Source organism: Cajanus cajan, chromosome 1, assembly GCF_000230855.2.
Source record: "Cajanus cajan strain Asha chromosome 1, NIPB_CcT2T_4, whole genome shotgun sequence".
Taxonomy (NCBI): Eukaryota; Viridiplantae; Streptophyta; class Magnoliopsida; order Fabales; family Fabaceae; genus Cajanus; species Cajanus cajan.
The window spans coordinates 90,950,741-90,969,781 of NC_138517.1; the positions used below are offsets into that span (position 1 = coordinate 90,950,741).

The 19,041-nt window shown below is 29.2% G+C and overlaps 1 protein-coding gene across 1 annotated transcript; it reads left to right on the forward strand.

Moving 5' to 3' along the window:
- The first annotated feature begins 7,548 nt into the window (after nucleotides 1-7,548).
- On the forward strand, nucleotides 7,549-9,837 carry LOC109804424 (uncharacterized). Its single transcript, XM_020366247.3, has 2 exons — nucleotides 7,549-8,702; nucleotides 9,412-9,837. Exons 1-2 carry the CDS (start codon nucleotides 7,849-7,851, stop codon nucleotides 9,416-9,418), a joined length of 861 nt encoding a protein of 286 aa, XP_020221836.2. The 5' UTR covers nucleotides 7,549-7,848; the 3' UTR covers nucleotides 9,419-9,837.
- The last annotated feature ends 9,204 nt before the right edge of the window (nucleotides 9,838-19,041 follow it).

Here is a 19,041-nt window from a genome sequence, read left to right on the forward strand (position 1 = left end):
CCCTGTTTGCGTTGCCTGTATTTTCCACTACTTCTTTTCCTCATCCCCAAGTTGCAGGAAAAAAAAAAGGGTGCAAGAAAGGGGGGTATGGGGTGCGGGGAAGGAGGGTGCGGGAAATAGGAGGGCAGGAAAGGGGGTGTAAATTTAAGAATTTTATTTTTTTAAGGGTAATTTAGACATTTTATATATATATATATTTTTAAAAGGGGGTGTGTTTATAGGAGAGTGGAGGTGTGTTTATCATGTGCCTAATTAGTTTTGGACTGTAGCACATGGATGTAAGAGACTTGCAAGTGAGGTTGGATCATGAAGATTCGAGGCACTGTAGTGAATATGAGTGGATGCTCTTCCATTTAGCCCAATCCCTTCCTACCATGCTAGCTCAACTTCTTCCCGATTAGGTTTGGGTATCAATCCATCCAAAAGATCAAATTAAACCCAACCTGAATTATCCATATTGAACTATTTTTTAACTCACTTAAATTAATAACTCGTTCGAACTCGTCCATTTGTCTTTTTTTTTTCTTTCATTTTTTATAGTTTCGAGTTGGGTATCAAATTGTTGTATACCCCTAATCAAAAGTGTTAGAAAGTATTGTCTTTAACTAATGATCATTCAAACATTAATTTAATATTATTATTTATTATTATTATTATATTGAGTTAAATTACAAATCAAAAAATATAAAATTTATTATCCAACTCATACAATATCGAATTTTAATCGAGTTAAATTGAATTTGACATAAATACTAAAAATAAATTAATCTAAACTTACCGGATGAATTTAAATCAATTCGAATTTGTAAATTATCTTATTCACTTACACCCCTAATTTCTGGGTTCATTTTATGGAGTATATTGCAATTGAAGCGGGCCAGGCCGGCGGACCCATATTAGAGGAGCAATCGATATTGGGTTTGGTCAGCAGTTAATGTGTTGTCGGCACAATAGGAGGTCATAGCCTGTATCTACATTCATATATATGCAGGCCCACTGGCCCAGAAACCCATTAAAGAAAAGAGAGAGAAAGAAAGAACAAATCAATAATAATCCACAGGCATTACGGAAGATTCTTTTCTTGTAAATGTTTTCCTCTGAAACAGTCTAATTGGTTTTTTCATTTTGAAGTCATTGTGTCTTTGCCTCTTTGTCTTCTACCATTATATAAGTTTGCATATGTTTTTATTTTTATTTTTATTTTTACTAAATTATAATAAATAACAATTATTTTCGTCTGCAATGGTAAATAAAACGTGCAACATCTGCCATGATATTTAAATGGGAATTCAAACATATATATTTCAATTGCATAAACTATATATATATATATATATATATATATATATATATATATATATATAATGAGAAAGAGGAGAGAAAAAATTCACTTATTTAAATAATAGGCTAAAAATCTATTTTGGTCCCTTGTAATAATTGTTTGTCTCAATTTAGTTCCACTTTTATTTTTTGTCTCAATTTGGTCCATAATAAATTAATTGGTTACAATGTCGAATTTTCGTCCAAATTATTTAGACGGAGTTAACTGTTGACCACGTGGAAGCTACGTAGATGCCACGTGGATGTCAAATTTTGTCAAGCATCTGAAACCAGAACGGCCCGTTCCGGTTGCACTCATGGTGTGTAAATTTTGCATCTGGAACGACCCGTTCCAGATGTATTATTTAACACCAACGTGTGCAGCAGAACGGGCTATTCTAAGACCAGAATGGGCCATTCTAGCTTCCAAAACGGGCCGTTCTGGATTCAAAATGGGTCATTCCAGAACGCCAACCAACATAGTGCACCAGGTTCAAAAATTGAAAGCAAACCATTTACACACACAATTTTTTTTATCTAAAAAATAATATATTTTAAAAAATAAAAATTATATTCTAATATATATATATATATATATATATTTAAATTATCGTATGTATAAAATATAAATTTCGAGGAGTTATTCATTTATCTGATATTTGTCAAACTTTTGTACTTTCTATTTATTGTTTATGTTCATAAAAAAAATTGTAAAAATTTATATCACATATTAAAAATATCTTTATATGATAAATAAATTAAACTTAATTTTTATAATATTTAACATATTTATTTATATGTTTTTATTAGTGTTAAATTATTATTAAGTAGGTTTTTAAGATTGTTATGTAACCAAACATTTAAAAAAATGTCTTATAGATAAATATATAATATTTATAACATGTATTTTTAACAAAAATTAGGTTTAAATCTGTTAAATTATAATATAACATAATTTGACCTAGTTTATTTTCATCCTTAATCATAATTGGAGATATAAAAACTTGTAAAAAATAACTATAATATATATTTACTTTAAAAAATTATATATAAAATTTTTAATATTATAAACATATGAATAAGTATTGTCCTCACGATCTAAAATTTATGGATATAATATGTCATTCTGGAACTAGAACGGCCCGTTCTGAAACCAGAACGGGCCGTTCCAGTTTCAGAATGGGTCGTTCCAGTTTCAGAATGGACCGTTCTGGTTTCAGATGCATGTCAAAAAATTGACATCCACGTGGCATCTACATAGCTTCCACGTGGCATCCACGCGGCCAACAGTTAACTCCGTCTAAATAATTTGGACAGAAGGCCGACATTGCAACCAATTAATTTATTAGGGACCAAATTGAGACAAAAAATAAAAGTAGGACTAAATTGAAACAAACAATTATTATAAGAGACCAAAATAAGTTTTTAGCCTAAATAATAAATTACTTCACTCAATAACTTATATTTTACATTAAATTTTAATAATTTAATTAAATTAAAAAAATTTAACATATAAATTAAGATTGCAAATTTTTTCAAAAATTTAAAAATACATAATATTTTAATATAAATTCAAGTCAAGATATAATTTTTTTTTTATGATTATTCGTGAATTAAAATTAATAAAATAAAATATAACAAATAATTTACAAATTGTTAAAAAATTGTACACATGATTTATATATTAAAAAATTTCAATTTAATAATTAAATAATTAAAATTTAATATAAAACATGAATTATTAAATAAAATAAATTTATAAAAATTACTTGTTGTTGTGAAAGATATATATATATATATATATATATATATATATATATATATATATATATATATATATTCACTAATTTATTAGCATGATCACACAATGCATCTCATTGTTGGGTGTGAATCAATTTTGGAGAGATGATGGTACAAATTTAACTCAAAATTTATACTGTATCTATACGTACATATGCCCCACATTTCAGTTTATTAATGGGGTTTTAATCTTCCACACGAAGGTGGTTGGCAAGTACTACCATTACATTTTGTTGCGATAAAACATTTCAAATTTGTTTTTAACAAAAGTAAATTAAACTAAATACTATATTTTGGTCGTTCACACTTTCATTCATTTGGAAAAGAAAGAGTGTGGAATAATTTTATTTTAATAAAACAGAGAGTAATTTTTAGTTTTTTTTATATCTATATAATTGAACTTAATAATAAAGGAGTTTATAACAATATTAATATATTTGTTTAGTTTTGATGAAAAGAGAAAACATGTTTATATTATTAATTTCACATTATATATTATCAATTAAATTATATTAAAATATTTAATGGCATTTAATATATAGTTTTATGCAATAACTAATTTAATTATTTTATATCAACACTATCCATTTCTTTACGTTTAAAAATGTTAGTGTACATAAACCAATAAACATAATACATTTTTTCCTGTTTTCTATAAAGTGATTTTGATGTTTCTTATCACACATTCTTTCATATTTGTCATTAAAAAATACATATTAATTATTTATATGTAAAGTACTCTTGTTCTTTTTTAATAGTTGTTTAAGGTTTTTTCCACACAAACTAATGGACATAATAAGTTTTTTGTAAAATAATTTTGATATTTTTTTATTGTATTTTCATTCATTTAATTTCATGATAAATGTAATGTGTAAAATAATTAAAAATCATGTGAGATGTAAAAGTATAATTAAAAAAATTTATAATTAATTAATGTGTTTTGGTACTTTGCAAACATCATATGAATAGAAATAATATTTTACTAAAAACTGACAATTACTCTTTCTGATCCTTTTTATTTTTCATAATTTTGGAACATTTTTTTTGTACTTAGATGTTCTTTCTAAATTTCAAAATAATATTAATTTCTTTTTGTTAATTATGAGTGTTTTTTTTCTTATTTATTTATTTATGTATTTTTATTTTTTTTATCTTTGTCAAAATGTGCAGGTTAGAAATCCTCGATATTAATTAATATTTGAAAAATTCTATAGTACTCATGTTATTTGAGAGAGTAACGGTACAGTTGTAATTATAATTTTATTTTATATTTTATATTTTTAATAATTTATTTAAATAATATTTATAATATTTTATTCTTTCAATTTTTAAATTATTTATTCATTTTTTTATTTTATATATTCTAATTTTATTTGTAATAATATTATTATATATTTAAATAGTTTAATTTTAATAATTTTTTTAAGTATATTTTTGTCTTTCCACTTAAAATTTTTATATTTTAATTTTAATAATTTTTTAAGTATATTTTTATCTTTTTATCTTAAATTTTTGAATTTCTATATTATAATTTTAATAATTTTTTATTTTTACTATTTATTAATTCTTTTCTTTTTTAATGTTTTATAAAATTATAGAAATCTTATAATTTTAATCTCTATAATTTTATCTTACTTTTCATTTTATAATTAAATTCGTTTTTTTAGATCTTTTATGAGTTTACATAGAAGAATGTATTGAAACCTCTCAATCTTTGAGAGTACCGTAGCAACTCTCTTAATATTTTTACCAGTACATTTATTGATATACATCTTTATTACTAATAAATGAATTTATTTATAATTTATTACTAATAAATGAATTTTATTTATGTGAATCCTATTTGTTTTGAGACGCATACTATTCACTTAATGTTGTAACAATTAATAATGAATTAACAAATTATCAAATAATATGTTATTAGTATTTTTACCTTCATCGTATATATTTAGTGAAAACTTAAAAATGTGAATAGTTAATTAACTATTTATACACATTGTTAGGATTATTTTACTTACTTGGGAAACATGTGATCTTTATCATCATCATAATAATAATAATAATAATAATAATAATAAAAATAATAATAATGTGTATTTAGATTAGTGGTAGGCTGAACTCATACATTTTTGAAAACAACATAAAGTTATTCTTTTTGTAGTGAATCGGTAATTATGATTTTATATATTTATTGCTTAAAACTATCATGGTTAGTTTTAAACTCTCTTATACATTTTAAGTGCGTGATTTAGTTAGTTTGTTTTCTGACACCCTATTAGAGACTTTGTTCACTCCCTGGTTAATTAATAAATAAGATTTGTTATTGATATGGGAATGAGAATGGGAACGTAGCTAGCAACCTACTTCTACATATTTAGTAAATTCGTTGTCTATCCCTTTCACAAACATAAAGCCAGCACCTAACTCGTGCCCTATCCGCTATTATATACACTAAATTAAATGTTGTCATTGTACATAACTTCTTTTCTACTTTTGCAAAAGACAGTAACACAAACCCTCCATTGTTACAGAAGAAAAAGGAAAATGATTGAAGGCTTTAAAATTTGAACAAGAGAAAATATAAATGAAAGGAAAATTCCAATTTTTGTTTTTAAAAGTTCTTTTTTAATTTTTCATTAATCAAATATGTTATGGAGAAGCCCTCAACCCGCTTTACAAATCTAATTGATTTACACATGAGTACTTCAACATAATCATACACAAAACATAGCGGCTGATTAATTAGTCATGTTTACGTGGACTTAATTAATCACACTTATATTTATATTAAGTCATACTTAGACTGCCTTAAATTATGTTTGATTTACAACTCAAAGTAAAAAAAAATAATGTTTAATGTAAAAGCAACAAAATGTTGCTTCTTGATTTCCGATTTGAGAATGTGTACGTGTTTCATTTTCAATGACACAAATGAGTTTCCAAGCATGTACTTAAACACATTTAGACAAACTTATAGTTGTATTTAAACTAGCAAACATGCTTAGCATAATACGTTTTGTAACAAGCTGTTTATGCGAGACAATAATCTTTTTTCTCTCCGTGATAGTTATAAATAGGGACTCACATCACAAGTGTGATTACATTTTAATATTTTATCACTCTTTCTTCATATATACTATTATGGTGTTTATACTCCTTGACTACAGGCATGAATGTAATATTCTCATGTTTGATACTCTCTCATGGAATATTAGATTGTAACCAAACACGATGCTTGAGAATAACATTATGGTTAAAATATTTATGAGAATGAAAACAAACATCCATTTGGTGTTGCAGTGTTTGCTGATGACTTAACTATGATCATCTTCTATTGCTTGGGTCTTGCTTAGCCGGAGAAATTACTTGTGGTGACCTTCGTATTATCCATTCAACAAAATAAAATTAATATGCATTATTGTATTTTCTTCTTCTTTTTTGAACAACCAAAACGAAGATTGTATATAAAACCCTTTTACAGAAAATGATACGGAACATAAACCATTGTCATATTTCTGGTTTAAAAGCACAAATATTCCGCACTAGATACAAAAATAATATATGAAAACTACATAACTATCGATGGTTTAAAATTATCTATTCACTCCCTATTTAGCCTTACTATTTGTCTAGTTTTATGTCTTTCTTCCACTGTTTATTTTTACATTCAATCTAGTTAAGCACAAACCTAGATTGACACACTATTAAGAGAAAAAAATACTCAAACTTATCAGTCAATGCTGATAACCAAGCCCAAGAGTAAAATAGGATGTCTTTTAGCAAATTTTGTCCTTAAAACTAACCTTCCTTAAAAATACACTGATTCCTAAGATTTCATGTACAGCATGTAGTAGCACTCCATTGTATTTTCTTCTTAACTAAACATATTAGAAAATGCTACGATATCAATTAACTCAAATGATTTAAAGTTTAGGATGAGGCTCTTGAAACAATATATTAGTTAGTAGAATTGTGACATATATAACGAAATGCACGAGTTTAACTGTTACTTAATATCTAACAAGAGTTGCATGAAAAATTCATCTCTAATTTTTTACTTAATTACATTTCGAAGGGGATAGTTAATATCGGTGGATCAACAGTTACTTTCAGTTAGTTAACAAATAAGTGATAACTATTAGAGTTAACAGTTACTCAGTTAGTTAGCTTTGTGTTATATTAAAATTAGTTGGTTAGTTTAACCTGATCAACTTGTGTTATGACTTTACATATGGTTCCTTTCTTATTCTCTTGTATTTTATTATCAATCAATAATAGAAATATGTTTACTTTGTCTATGTACTGTGCCACGTTAAGAGTTGAGACACGAGTTATGTTAAGGAATATTAGGCTCAGCAGATGAAATAGTTGATAGTTTAGAAATAAAAAAATAGTTTATCTGCAGCTATATATATATTGGGGGCAATTATAGAGGAGTAGATAGAAAGTGAAATGAGAGGGTCATGGCAATGAGGCATTGGCTAGGAAGCTTCACTGTCACCCTGAGAGCAGTGATTGAAGGCCATGCATTTTGCCTCTGGTCAGGATTGGCACATTTATTGACCAACTTGATACCTCTCTCATACACCTGCCACAGCACTTACCTAGCTGTACCATCCCATCACATAGATCACTATTCACTACTTATACTACCTGAACCCTCTGAGCTTTCTGCATTTTCCAGATCCATCTTCACTAGCAGTATTAGGGTTTGATAAAAACATAAAAATGTTCCTAGGGTTGGACTTGGAATACTGGCTGGTGAACCACCCAACAATAAGAAACTTCTCATGGATACCAGGCAAAACCCTAGGTTCCTCACCACTGTTTCTGTGCCTCACCATCCTCTCATACCTCTTCTCAACCTTCATCCTCCCCCACAGGATACCCCTCCCATCAATCCCCCCACAAATCCTGAAACCAATCTCAGCACTCCACAACATCTCCCTCCTCCTCCTCTCCTTCATCATGGCCCTAGGATGCCTCCTCTCCGTCTTCTGCTATGCACCTCATCTCCAATGGATCATCTGCCTCCCCCCCCACACGAAGCCCACCGGGCCTCTCTTCTTCTGGGCCTACATCTTCTACCTCTCCAAGATCCTAGAGTTCGTGGACACGCTCCTCATCATCCTCAGCAACTCCATCAAGCGCCTCACCTTCCTCCACGTCTACCACCACTCCACCGTCGTCGTCATGTGCTACATCTGGCTCCAAACCTCCCAGACCCTCTTCCCCGCCGTGCTCTTCACCAACGCCTCCGTGCATGTGCTAATGTACGCCTACTACTTATCCTGCGCACTCGGGGTTCGCCCTAGGTGGAAGAAGCTCGTCACCAACGTTCAGATCATGCAGTTCTACTCCAGCTTCGGCGTCTTGGGTGTCATGCTTTACTATCACTTCACTGGCTCTGGCTGCTCCGGGGTTTGGGGTTGGGTCTTCAATGTCGTCTTCTACGCTTCTCTTCTCGCTTTGTTCGTCGACTTTCACAAGAAGAGTTATGGTGCTCCTGCTGCATCCTCCAAGAAAAACCTCGCCGGTGCTAAACCTTCCAAGCCCTTGTTCTATTTCAATCACACTCACAAGTGAGCCCTCATGTTATCACCAAAATTATTACATGGTCCATACCACATGATGATGTCAACAATCTTTACATGATGCATGGTCGAGTCGAGTACATGTTATTAATTCTTTTTAGTAAATTGAAAGCTCGACTATATGTCATGCAGAAATTGGTCAAAATCATGGTCAATGGTACCAGACTTTTTAATAATTTTTCAGCATGCTTTCTCGTTTCTCATTTTCGGTACTTCTATTTTTATCTTGTTTTTAAGCTGCCATGGCAACAAGCCAAATATTCAAATTAAGGTAATGGCGTGGTGATAAACAACAAATTGTTAAGGATTTGGACATGTGGTGATTTTATATCGATTTCGTAATGTGGATGATTTATTTGTTTACTATTAGTTATTTTAAGATTCTTTATCTACTTTGTATGTCCAGTGGATATATGAAATTAATCACGTTCTTTCATGATTATGGATAAATATATATATGCATGCATGGCCTATAAGTTAACTGTTTCAACAGGAATATGATTTCTTATTGTGTATTGGATAGTTAGACACGTCTCTGTATTATTTATTTTAGGTTTAAACTTTGGACAATTTAGTGTTTGATTATCTTCAAAAGACCTCGTACGAATAAAAACTTTTTTGTATATTTATAAATATTGTGTTGATTTTCTTATTTTAACCATATATGTAAGGCTTTGATTGCATTCGAAAACTATAGGTTTTAATTTGTGGCCCTAAAGCAGTTGCATTTATCGTCTACCAACTACCCATCGTCAAAATAAATTACTTGTACTCGGCAGTCGATGGATCTTCAAAATGTTTCATGCAACTGCTCTGCTTTCCTTTTCCTATCTTCTGGCATCTCTGCAGGTACGGAGTTCCCTGGCTACAGTATGTGAAAAATATAATATATAGATCAAGAGAAATTAATGCTCATTGTTTCATATTTTATTTATGAGATTTTGTCAATATTATACTTCTGCCACAATATATATAGCTCAGACATCGAATTAAATGATATACCCGTACGTCAAATATAGTTCAAGTCGGCTTTCAGTTTTCTGGCAATTTAACCCTATATATGTTTAGTACTCAATCTTATAATTAACATCATCCAAATCCGCCAATATTCAACTATATAATCACATATCATATGACAGCTAAAATATATATGGGAGGGAAGATCATGAAATTGTGACGCAAGATTAGCATATTCCATATATATAAATTATCCTTAAACTTGTCAATAATTATATCCAACAATTAAAATCTTATTTTTATTGGTGTTTCTCCTTTTAAAGTTTATTAAACCCCCATATATATTATGTGCTTCATCTAGGTCAGGAGTACGTTCTACTTGCCTACTTTTTAATTTTCTTCTTTATTTTTAATCAGGAAAGAAAGAGATGTGTTAAGTTGGTAAAGGTACCGAAAACTTATATACTGATCATCATTCATCAGTCAAAGCGTGCAGCAACTAGAAACAAAACCACTTGATACAATTTATTACTACTCCTTTCCCTCCGTTTCATAATAAATATCGTGTTTTTAAGAAAAATTTCTTAAAATAAGTGGTGTCAATTTTCAATGTTGTATTAATTTTTTTTCATTAATTCATAACTCTTATAGTATTCTTTAAAAAGTAGTATAGTATTGCATCATTTTTAGCAAAAAAAATAAAGATTAATCAATAATAAATTTTGTAAAATAATTTAAGACAAAATTTATTATAAAATAGAGAAAGTATTTATTTATATATAAATAAAAGATAACCAACGAATCAAACAGCACTAGTCCAACCATACTAAAACCAAGAACTGATACAATTATGTCCTACTAGTCCTAAGCCAGTATATAGAGCTAGTAAACCCGAAACCAATACCAGAGAAGCACAAGTTTCGACTTAGACCATATCTAATCAATAAGCAGAATCAAACTACCTAACTCTATTTTTTGAGAGACTTGCGTAAACAGATGTGAGTCGAATGGTAAAACAATGCAATGTTATCGCTACAAGTATGCAAAATATTAAAATAATAGAATAATTTGTCCATTATAAGTGGCTCATTTTGTTTTATTATTGAAATAGTGATGAACGTTTCAATTTTTTTGTTTATAACAATATTTTAATGTATGAAATAGAGTTCATATTTTCTAATTTTAGTTCATATAATTGTTAAAAAAGAAACAAAGCAGACATCAAGAAAAAAATCCTCTCCATTTCCTTTATTGTTATGCTTTTGAAAAGAATAAATGATACTCCGTTATGTGTGATATATTTCTATTTTATTTATTTCTCTAAAATTATAATAATGAAACAAAATGGAGAGAAAAAAAAATTGAAGAGGATGAAGTTGACTATATATATATATATATATTGGAGGAGGAGGAAGAAGGATCCACTTGCTCAAAAGAATAAGTTTATTTATATTTATTCTATTTAATAGCTTATATTCTACATTAAATTTTAGCAACTTAATCATTAAACTAAAAGTTCTTACATATAAATTAAGTTTACAAAGTTTTAAAAAAATTAAAAAAAAAGTATTTAATATTATGTTTCAATAATTCAAATTAATAGATAATTATAAAAATATTTTATAAGTTGATTTGAATTAATAAAATGGAGTATAAAATAATTTTAAATTTTTTTTAAAATTTTATAAACTTAATCTATGCATTAAATTTTTTTAATTCAATAATTAGATTATTAAAATTAATATAAAATATAAATTATTTAATAGAAGAAATCTAAATAAATTTATTTTTGAAATGAGTGAATTCCTCGTTTTATATATAAGGACAAGGAATTGAAGTTTAAGTGAGATGCATTTCATTTTGAATGAGCTATGTAGGGTGACTTTAATTTGAAAGACACATCATTTGTTGACCGGTACTCATAATAAAATGGGATAAACCTAATAAAATTAAGAGAATTGTTACGATACCCTCAAAGATCGAGGGATTTCAATATATTTTTTTATGTAAACTCATAAAAAATTTTAAAAAAATTAATTTAATTATAAAATGAATAATCTAAATTATACTTATAAAATAAAAAATAAGATAAAATTATAGAGATTAAAATTATAAGATTTTAATAATATTATAAAATATTAAAAAAATAAATAAATTAATAAATAGTAGAAATAAAAAATTATTAAAATTACAATATAGAAATTAAAAAATTTAAGACAAAAAGATAAAAAATATACTTAAAAGTTATTAAAATTAAAATATAGAAATTCAAAAATTTTAAGTGAAAAGATAAAAATATACTTAAAAAATTATTAAAATTAAACTATTTAAATATATAATAATATTATTACAAATAAATTAGAATATATAAAATAAAAATAAAATAACTAAATAATTTAAAAATTAAAAGAATAAAATATCATAAATATTATTTAAATAAATTATAAAAAATATAAAATATAAAAACTGTACCGGTACCTTCTCAAATAAGATGGGTACCATAGAATTTTTTTAAAATTAATTAACAGTCAGTTTCTGGGACTGTGGGCCTGTGGCGGATTAGGAGTAATTTATACATGATTATTATCATTCATAAAAAAATATATATTAAATGAATAAAAAAGCACTCAACAACTCAGCAACTTTGTAGCCGGGAAGAAAACATGAGAAAGAATGGAAAGTTCAGACGAATAGTTTTAGAGTATAAACTGAAAAAAGGAACAAAATATAAGAAAAAGTTAGCCTATAAAAGACAGAATTTAACACGACTAAAAACTTGAAAAAGATAACAAAACTAGATACATATACGTTCTTTTCTATTTTTCTCCAAGTCATGGGTAAAATCTGTTGTATAAATTTGTAGACGCTGTAACGACCCGGCTGGTCACTACACGCGGCAAAGCACATTAGAAACACCAGACAGATAGAACAAGTATATAAATATAGGATCTAGAATATATAAATATACAAAGTTCCAGTCTGACTAGAGTTAAAGTGTACAACAGATACATCATTCTATTGCTACACCGAGTAGCCAAACAACAAAAAGACCAACATCCTAAGAGGATTAGCTCCAACTGTCAGCTACAACCCAACTACCAATCTCCGACCTATTCCTGCTCTGCTCCCATACATAGTATGATCATTGCAGTCCAAACATCATGGAAAACAACAAAAGGGTAAACTAGTATAATAAAAATCAACATACAAATATATAAGACAATATAGTAAACGACAACTACAATCATCAGTACACCTGTACAACTTATACCACTCAACAATACCAGCACCGCAATGCGGCTATATCAGCACTGCTTAACAGCAACAACAGCACCACTCGAGTGACTATAACAGCACCGCAAAGCGGTATCACCAGCACCGACTTAGCGGCTATAACAACACCACTTATGTGGCTAATATCAGCTCCGACTTAGCGGCTATAACAGCACACAACTCAGCATAGTACAGCACAACGCAGTATTAACACACTTATTATTTTTCACAATTCAGTCCAACCGTCAATGGTTCCACTTATAAAATTTTATATATAATTCATCGATTTCATCTCAACAATACTCATCTAGTACAACTAAACATTATTATCTCAGCTTTATTCACTAGTCATCACGGCATATTTATCAAATACAACTTAATTCAGCATATAACAACATTGATTAACAGTCTCAGCATGATTCAACAACTAACATCTTATAAGTCAATATCTCCTTGCGCGCCCGGCGCACTCGAGGTCGCGCCCAGCGCGGCCCAACCCGAGAGTACTAGGGCTAGCGCGCCCAGCGCAGGAGTACTCGCGCCCGACGAGACTCAACCCGAGAGCACCAAGGCTCTCACGCGCCTGGCGCAAATTCTAAATTGCGCCCAACGCCTGCCTGGCAGAGACTCAAGGAGTCTCGTGCGCTCAGCGTGGCCTAACTCGCGCCCAGCGTGGGGAAGGCAGAGACCTATTAAGGTCTCGTGCTCGGCGCAATTCGCATTGCGCCCAGCGCCCTCTTGGCAGAGACTCCCAAGGAGCCTCCGCGCCCAGCGAGTTTACACGTGCGCCTAGCGCGGCACCAGAGTACCCAAACCATGTCACCGCTGATATCGCGCCCAGCGCAGCCCAAGTCACGCCTGACGCGGGCCAACCAGAGACTCCCATTTGCAAGCTCGCCCGGCGCACACAGCTTTGCGCCCGGAGGGCTTGCCTAAACAGAGTCTCCTGGTGGTCGCGCGCCCGGCGCGAAGAACAGCGCCCAGCGCGAACTCATCCGTGACCCTCCCCAAGTTCGAAAATCTTCCAAATCCTGCAAAACTTGACAGCAAATCCATATGCAATCCAGCCAAAAGTTCCTAATCTCATCAAACCTCAATAAAAATGCCTCATTTTCAACATGCAAACACAATCTAAGGAATTTCTCGAAATTTCATCCAAAAACCCCAAAGCCCGAAAAGCCCCCAAATCAGAAATTTTCCACAGCTCTTAGCTCAAATGCAACAAACACCCTACCACCAAAGAGTTCTTAGAACTCGTTTTCAACCAAACAAGCAAAGGACTAGCTTCCCTTACCTTGAATCCAGAAATTCGAGCTCCGGGAACTTGAATGAAGAAGAAGAATGGAAGAGAGCTTGAACGGAGAGGAAGAACGAGCTTGCGGACTCAACTCTCGGACAAGGAATCAGCTCCCCCACCACTTGCACCTAGGGTCACCAAGATTCACCACAAGAAATTTGAGAGAAAAAAAGAGTGAGGGTTTAGAGGAAAGGGAGTCTTGTGTGAGGAAGAGTGAGTGAGGTTGAAAATGAGTAAGGGTGAAAAATAGAAAAGAAATTTAGGGTCCTCACAGACGCAGTTATGAGCAACTTGAAACATTGAAGTTAGTAAAAATTTTCTAAAACGTATGATGACACTGATTTTAAAGACTTATCCGTGAGATACGCACAAACCCCCGCCCCCCAAGATACAACATGGTCATCTCAAGGAATTGAGGAGCAGAACTGACAATTAGAAAATTTGAGAACTCAGAGAGAAGAAAGAGAGAAAGGTGTTTTTGGGTTAGAAAATAGTGTGCGGAGAGGCCTTTATTTATAGAGTCTCAAAAACCCTAAAAAATTACGTAATTAATCCAGCAATTAAAGAAAATAAATCTGGTAATTAAAAGAAATTAATTCAGTAATTAAAATAAAATTAATCTAAATTTATAACGGTAAGATTTTAAAGACAGAATCAAACTACCATTTTTAAATAAGGTTTCCTTAATTAATTAAAAATAATTTAATATAATCAAAATAAAAATATTTCCGGATCTTATTTTTTTTTGAAATATCATATATACAAAATCTACATAAATCTGGCACGTACGGTTGTTAGATGTTTTGTGTGTTATTATTTGTAATTATAATTCTGTTTTAGTAATATACATAATAAAATTTAGGTTATAGATCACGAGGGATACTGAGCAAAATATTCAAATGAATTATTTCATTTAAATATTTTTATCTAAATTCACGATCTTTTAAGTTTTATTTGTGGCAAAGCTTACCTGAGTGTAAAGTGATGTTGGATAGATCATGGATGGCAAGGAAAACAGAAAGATGGAGAATTAATTATTTGTGCTAAGGGGAGCCCCATAATTTGTTCTCTAAGGTATATATGATTTGCATCTTCTGCACACATGGCATCATCATGGTACAAATTATGAGCACTGAAAATACTTAAAAACAAATGCATGCAATTGTCCAACTAATCAAACTATAGCCTAGCATAACTTACTCATAGGTGTAAATAGAAAATAAAAATCACCGTTAATAGAGCCAAAATTTAACGCTAATTTTAGTAGCCAACAACTTTTTTATACATAATAAAAGTTATATAATAATAAAAAATTTAATATTGTTTTTCTTTTGTTGTGTTGTGAGTGCCCCCTACCCTACGCCGTTCCCCCTTTCTTCCCCTCCCCCGCGTCATTTCTTTCTTTCACTGTTGGACACCTTCACGCACATCAATGTTGCGCCACGTTTGTTTAAGTATTTATAAAAAAATTAATATAATTGGATCCTCATATTGATCGGTTTATTCGAGTGCTTTCCGGATAGATATGGAGTTGAAAAGTTAATCTATTTATTTCGTAAATTAAACTTATTGAGTTTGTTAAAAATAATCAAACTTATTGGATTTGTTAAAAATGTCACCACTATAATTTTTTATTATATGCAATTTTTTTATGTGAATTTTATATAAAATTTTGCAACAAATATTATCTTATAAAATTTTTTGAAAAATTTTATCTTTATCGATAATATATTTTACAAATTTTAAAATTTGTAAGAAATTTTCATGTAGAATTTTTTGTGAAAGAATTCGTAAAAAAATTTCCTATGAAAAAAATTTATACAAAATTCTGCAAGAAAATTTCTTACAGAAAAAATCTTCAACTTTTAAATGTTTACAATGAATTTATCTAAAACATTAAGAAATTTGCTTTCATGCATCCACCATGTGATACATAACCTTTTAAACTCCTAGATTGTAGATTATAAGTCTAACACTCAACCATACAAATCAACTTGTAAAGTAAGTGTTGCCTCAACTTATATATGTTTTAATTATTTTGTTTCCAATCGATGTGAGACTTGAAGTTTTCTTTAAATATTAATTAGATCATACCTTTAGAAAAATGATTAATTCATTATATTGAACAACAAAATTATATTATTATAAATTATTTTAACTCTTAAAATATTCAATATTCTAAAAAATATAGTTTTTTATTAAATAATTTAATTTTAAAAATTATCATTAAATTAAAACTTATCATCATTAATTTATACATTTAATTAAAATAAATATTTAATTTGTTACTATTTTAAATTAAAATTAATTTTTATGAAATATTTATAAATAATTTAGTAAAATAATATTTTATTAAGTAAATATTTTTAATTTTAAAATTTTATAAATGATCATTAAATTAAAACTCATTATCATTAATTTATCATATTTATAAAATTTTATTTATTTAATTTAATTAAAAATAAAAATAAAAATAATTATAATGATATATTTATAAATAATTTAGTAAAATAATATTTTTTAATTAAAAATCTTTTAGTTATTAAACTTATAAATTTAAACATTTTTTTTTTATTTTCTTGCGAATTAATATTGGTAGGAAAATTTGCAGGAAAAGTTACCTACAATTTTTTTTTATCATTTAATAAACGTTACATGCAAAAATTTTTTACAAGAAACAAAATAAAACTCTTACAGCATTTTTTGCAAATTTTTACCATGGAAAAAATTTATGTGATAATTGAAATTGTAGCAAAATTTGCAAAAATTTATTGTAGATTATTTTTCATAAAATTTTTTGTAAGAAATATCTGTAAATTATTTTTGGCAAATAAACTCGTAAAAAAAATTGTGAAACTATTATTGTAAGAAAATTCACAAAAAAATAAGAAAATTCATAAAAAAATGACATTTTTCTAATAGTATGTAAACATCATTGGTCGATCTAATTTGTATACCCATCCTTAATTATCGTTATGTATTTTAACTAATTTTTAACTAATTTTTCCATAAATTTGTTTTATTCTAAATATATCCTTTATAAAGTGATTGTCATTTTTAATTTTAATAACTTTGAAAATTAATGATTATTATTTTCATTAGATTTAAAAAAATTAATTTATTATTTATAATTAGAATCATACATAATATTATAGATTAAAAATATAATAAATACCTAATATGAATAATAATAATAATAATAATAATAATAATAATAATAATATAAAAATAAATGTGTATATATTTATTTAGTTATGTAATATAGTAGTCAAAGTTCATAAAAAATATATATATAACAAACATGAATTATATACCTAATGGTCTAACTCATTTAGTATTTTTTAATAGGATGGATTAGATTTTTCACCCATGAGCCTATTTTGAATTAATCACCTTGCATGCTTAACTGCTAAGTGTAACATCCCAAAATTTTATTTTTATGTATTGGGATTATTAAAAGGTTTATCATATTTTTATTTAAGTATTTTACTATTTACGTATTTTACTATTCATGTATTTTACTATTCACGTATACATTTTTCACTATTCATAAATACGTATTTACGTATTTGTAAATAGTGTTTTACTGTGCACGTGCACAGTAACTGACGGCTGCGAGGGACGCGGGTTCAAATTTTTAAATAAATTTGAATATAATAATGAATAGTGCATAGTAATTTATAATATTATTTTAATGAATAGTGCATAGTGCATAGTAATTTCAGAATTTCTATAAATAGGGGCTAGGGGCTGAAAGAAATTCATAACTTGAGATAAGGAAATTCTGGAAGAGAGAAAGGAGAGAGAGAAAGAGAGAAAGAAAGAGGGGAGGTTCTGCTTTAGTTCCGGTCCTGGTTTAATAGAAAGAAGAGAAGGTTCTACTAAAATTTCTATTTAATCAGGTACGGGGGAAAAGAGGATTATTTATATGTAGAATACATGAGGGTATTGGGTTGAATTTCTTAGAATAACGTTTGATTTATGTGAATGGACGGCCAAGCCTCCTATTAATTTATAATTTGGAATTTATGTGAATGGACGGCCAAGCCTCCTAATAGTTTATAATGTTGAATTTATCTGAATGGAAGGCTGAGCCTCCTATTAACTTATAATTTGGAATAATTAGGGATTTTACTGTTATTCTATTAATGAAGGGAATTGCTGTATTATTGATTATTAAATGAATGATATGGATGTAATATGCTTGAGGGATATGTAAACTCTACTTTGTTAAGTTTATTTGTTGTATGAAATTATATACGTGTTATAAATTTGAATAATAGGATGAGATGTTATATGATTGAGATATTGATTGTGATTGTGATGTCTCACATCGATGACTAGGATAGCACGGCTCTGTATAAGTGGTGCTACAGGGAAGGCGTGACCCTAGCATGGTGTGGGATGAGAAAGACAATTAACACCATCACTTATGTCAGTTATGGCAGCCCTGGCATAGGGTTAATTGCAATAGATTGTATTGATTGTATGTGATTGTTGTTACTCACACTGAAGGATTAAGGATGATACGAACCCTGGGTGGTGGATGATTCAGGGACGAGCGTACTCCTCGTAGATCAGGGATGATACGAACCTTGGGTAGGTGATGCTTCAAGGACGAGCGTACCCCTGGTATGGTGTGAGTAAGGGAGGCAATTAACCTGTATCACTGGTGTCAGATGTGGCGAGGTCTTGGCATAGTGTTAATTGTGATATTGATGTGAATTGTTGGATTGTGAAAATGATGGATAATTGATAATTAAATACATGTATACTTGTATGCATTATACCGTGATGTGT

Coding starts and splice junctions, on each gene's coding strand:
- LOC109804424 (XM_020366247.3), top strand. CDS start 7,849: ATGTTCCTAGGGTTGGACTTGGAATACTGGCTGGTGAACCACCCAACA.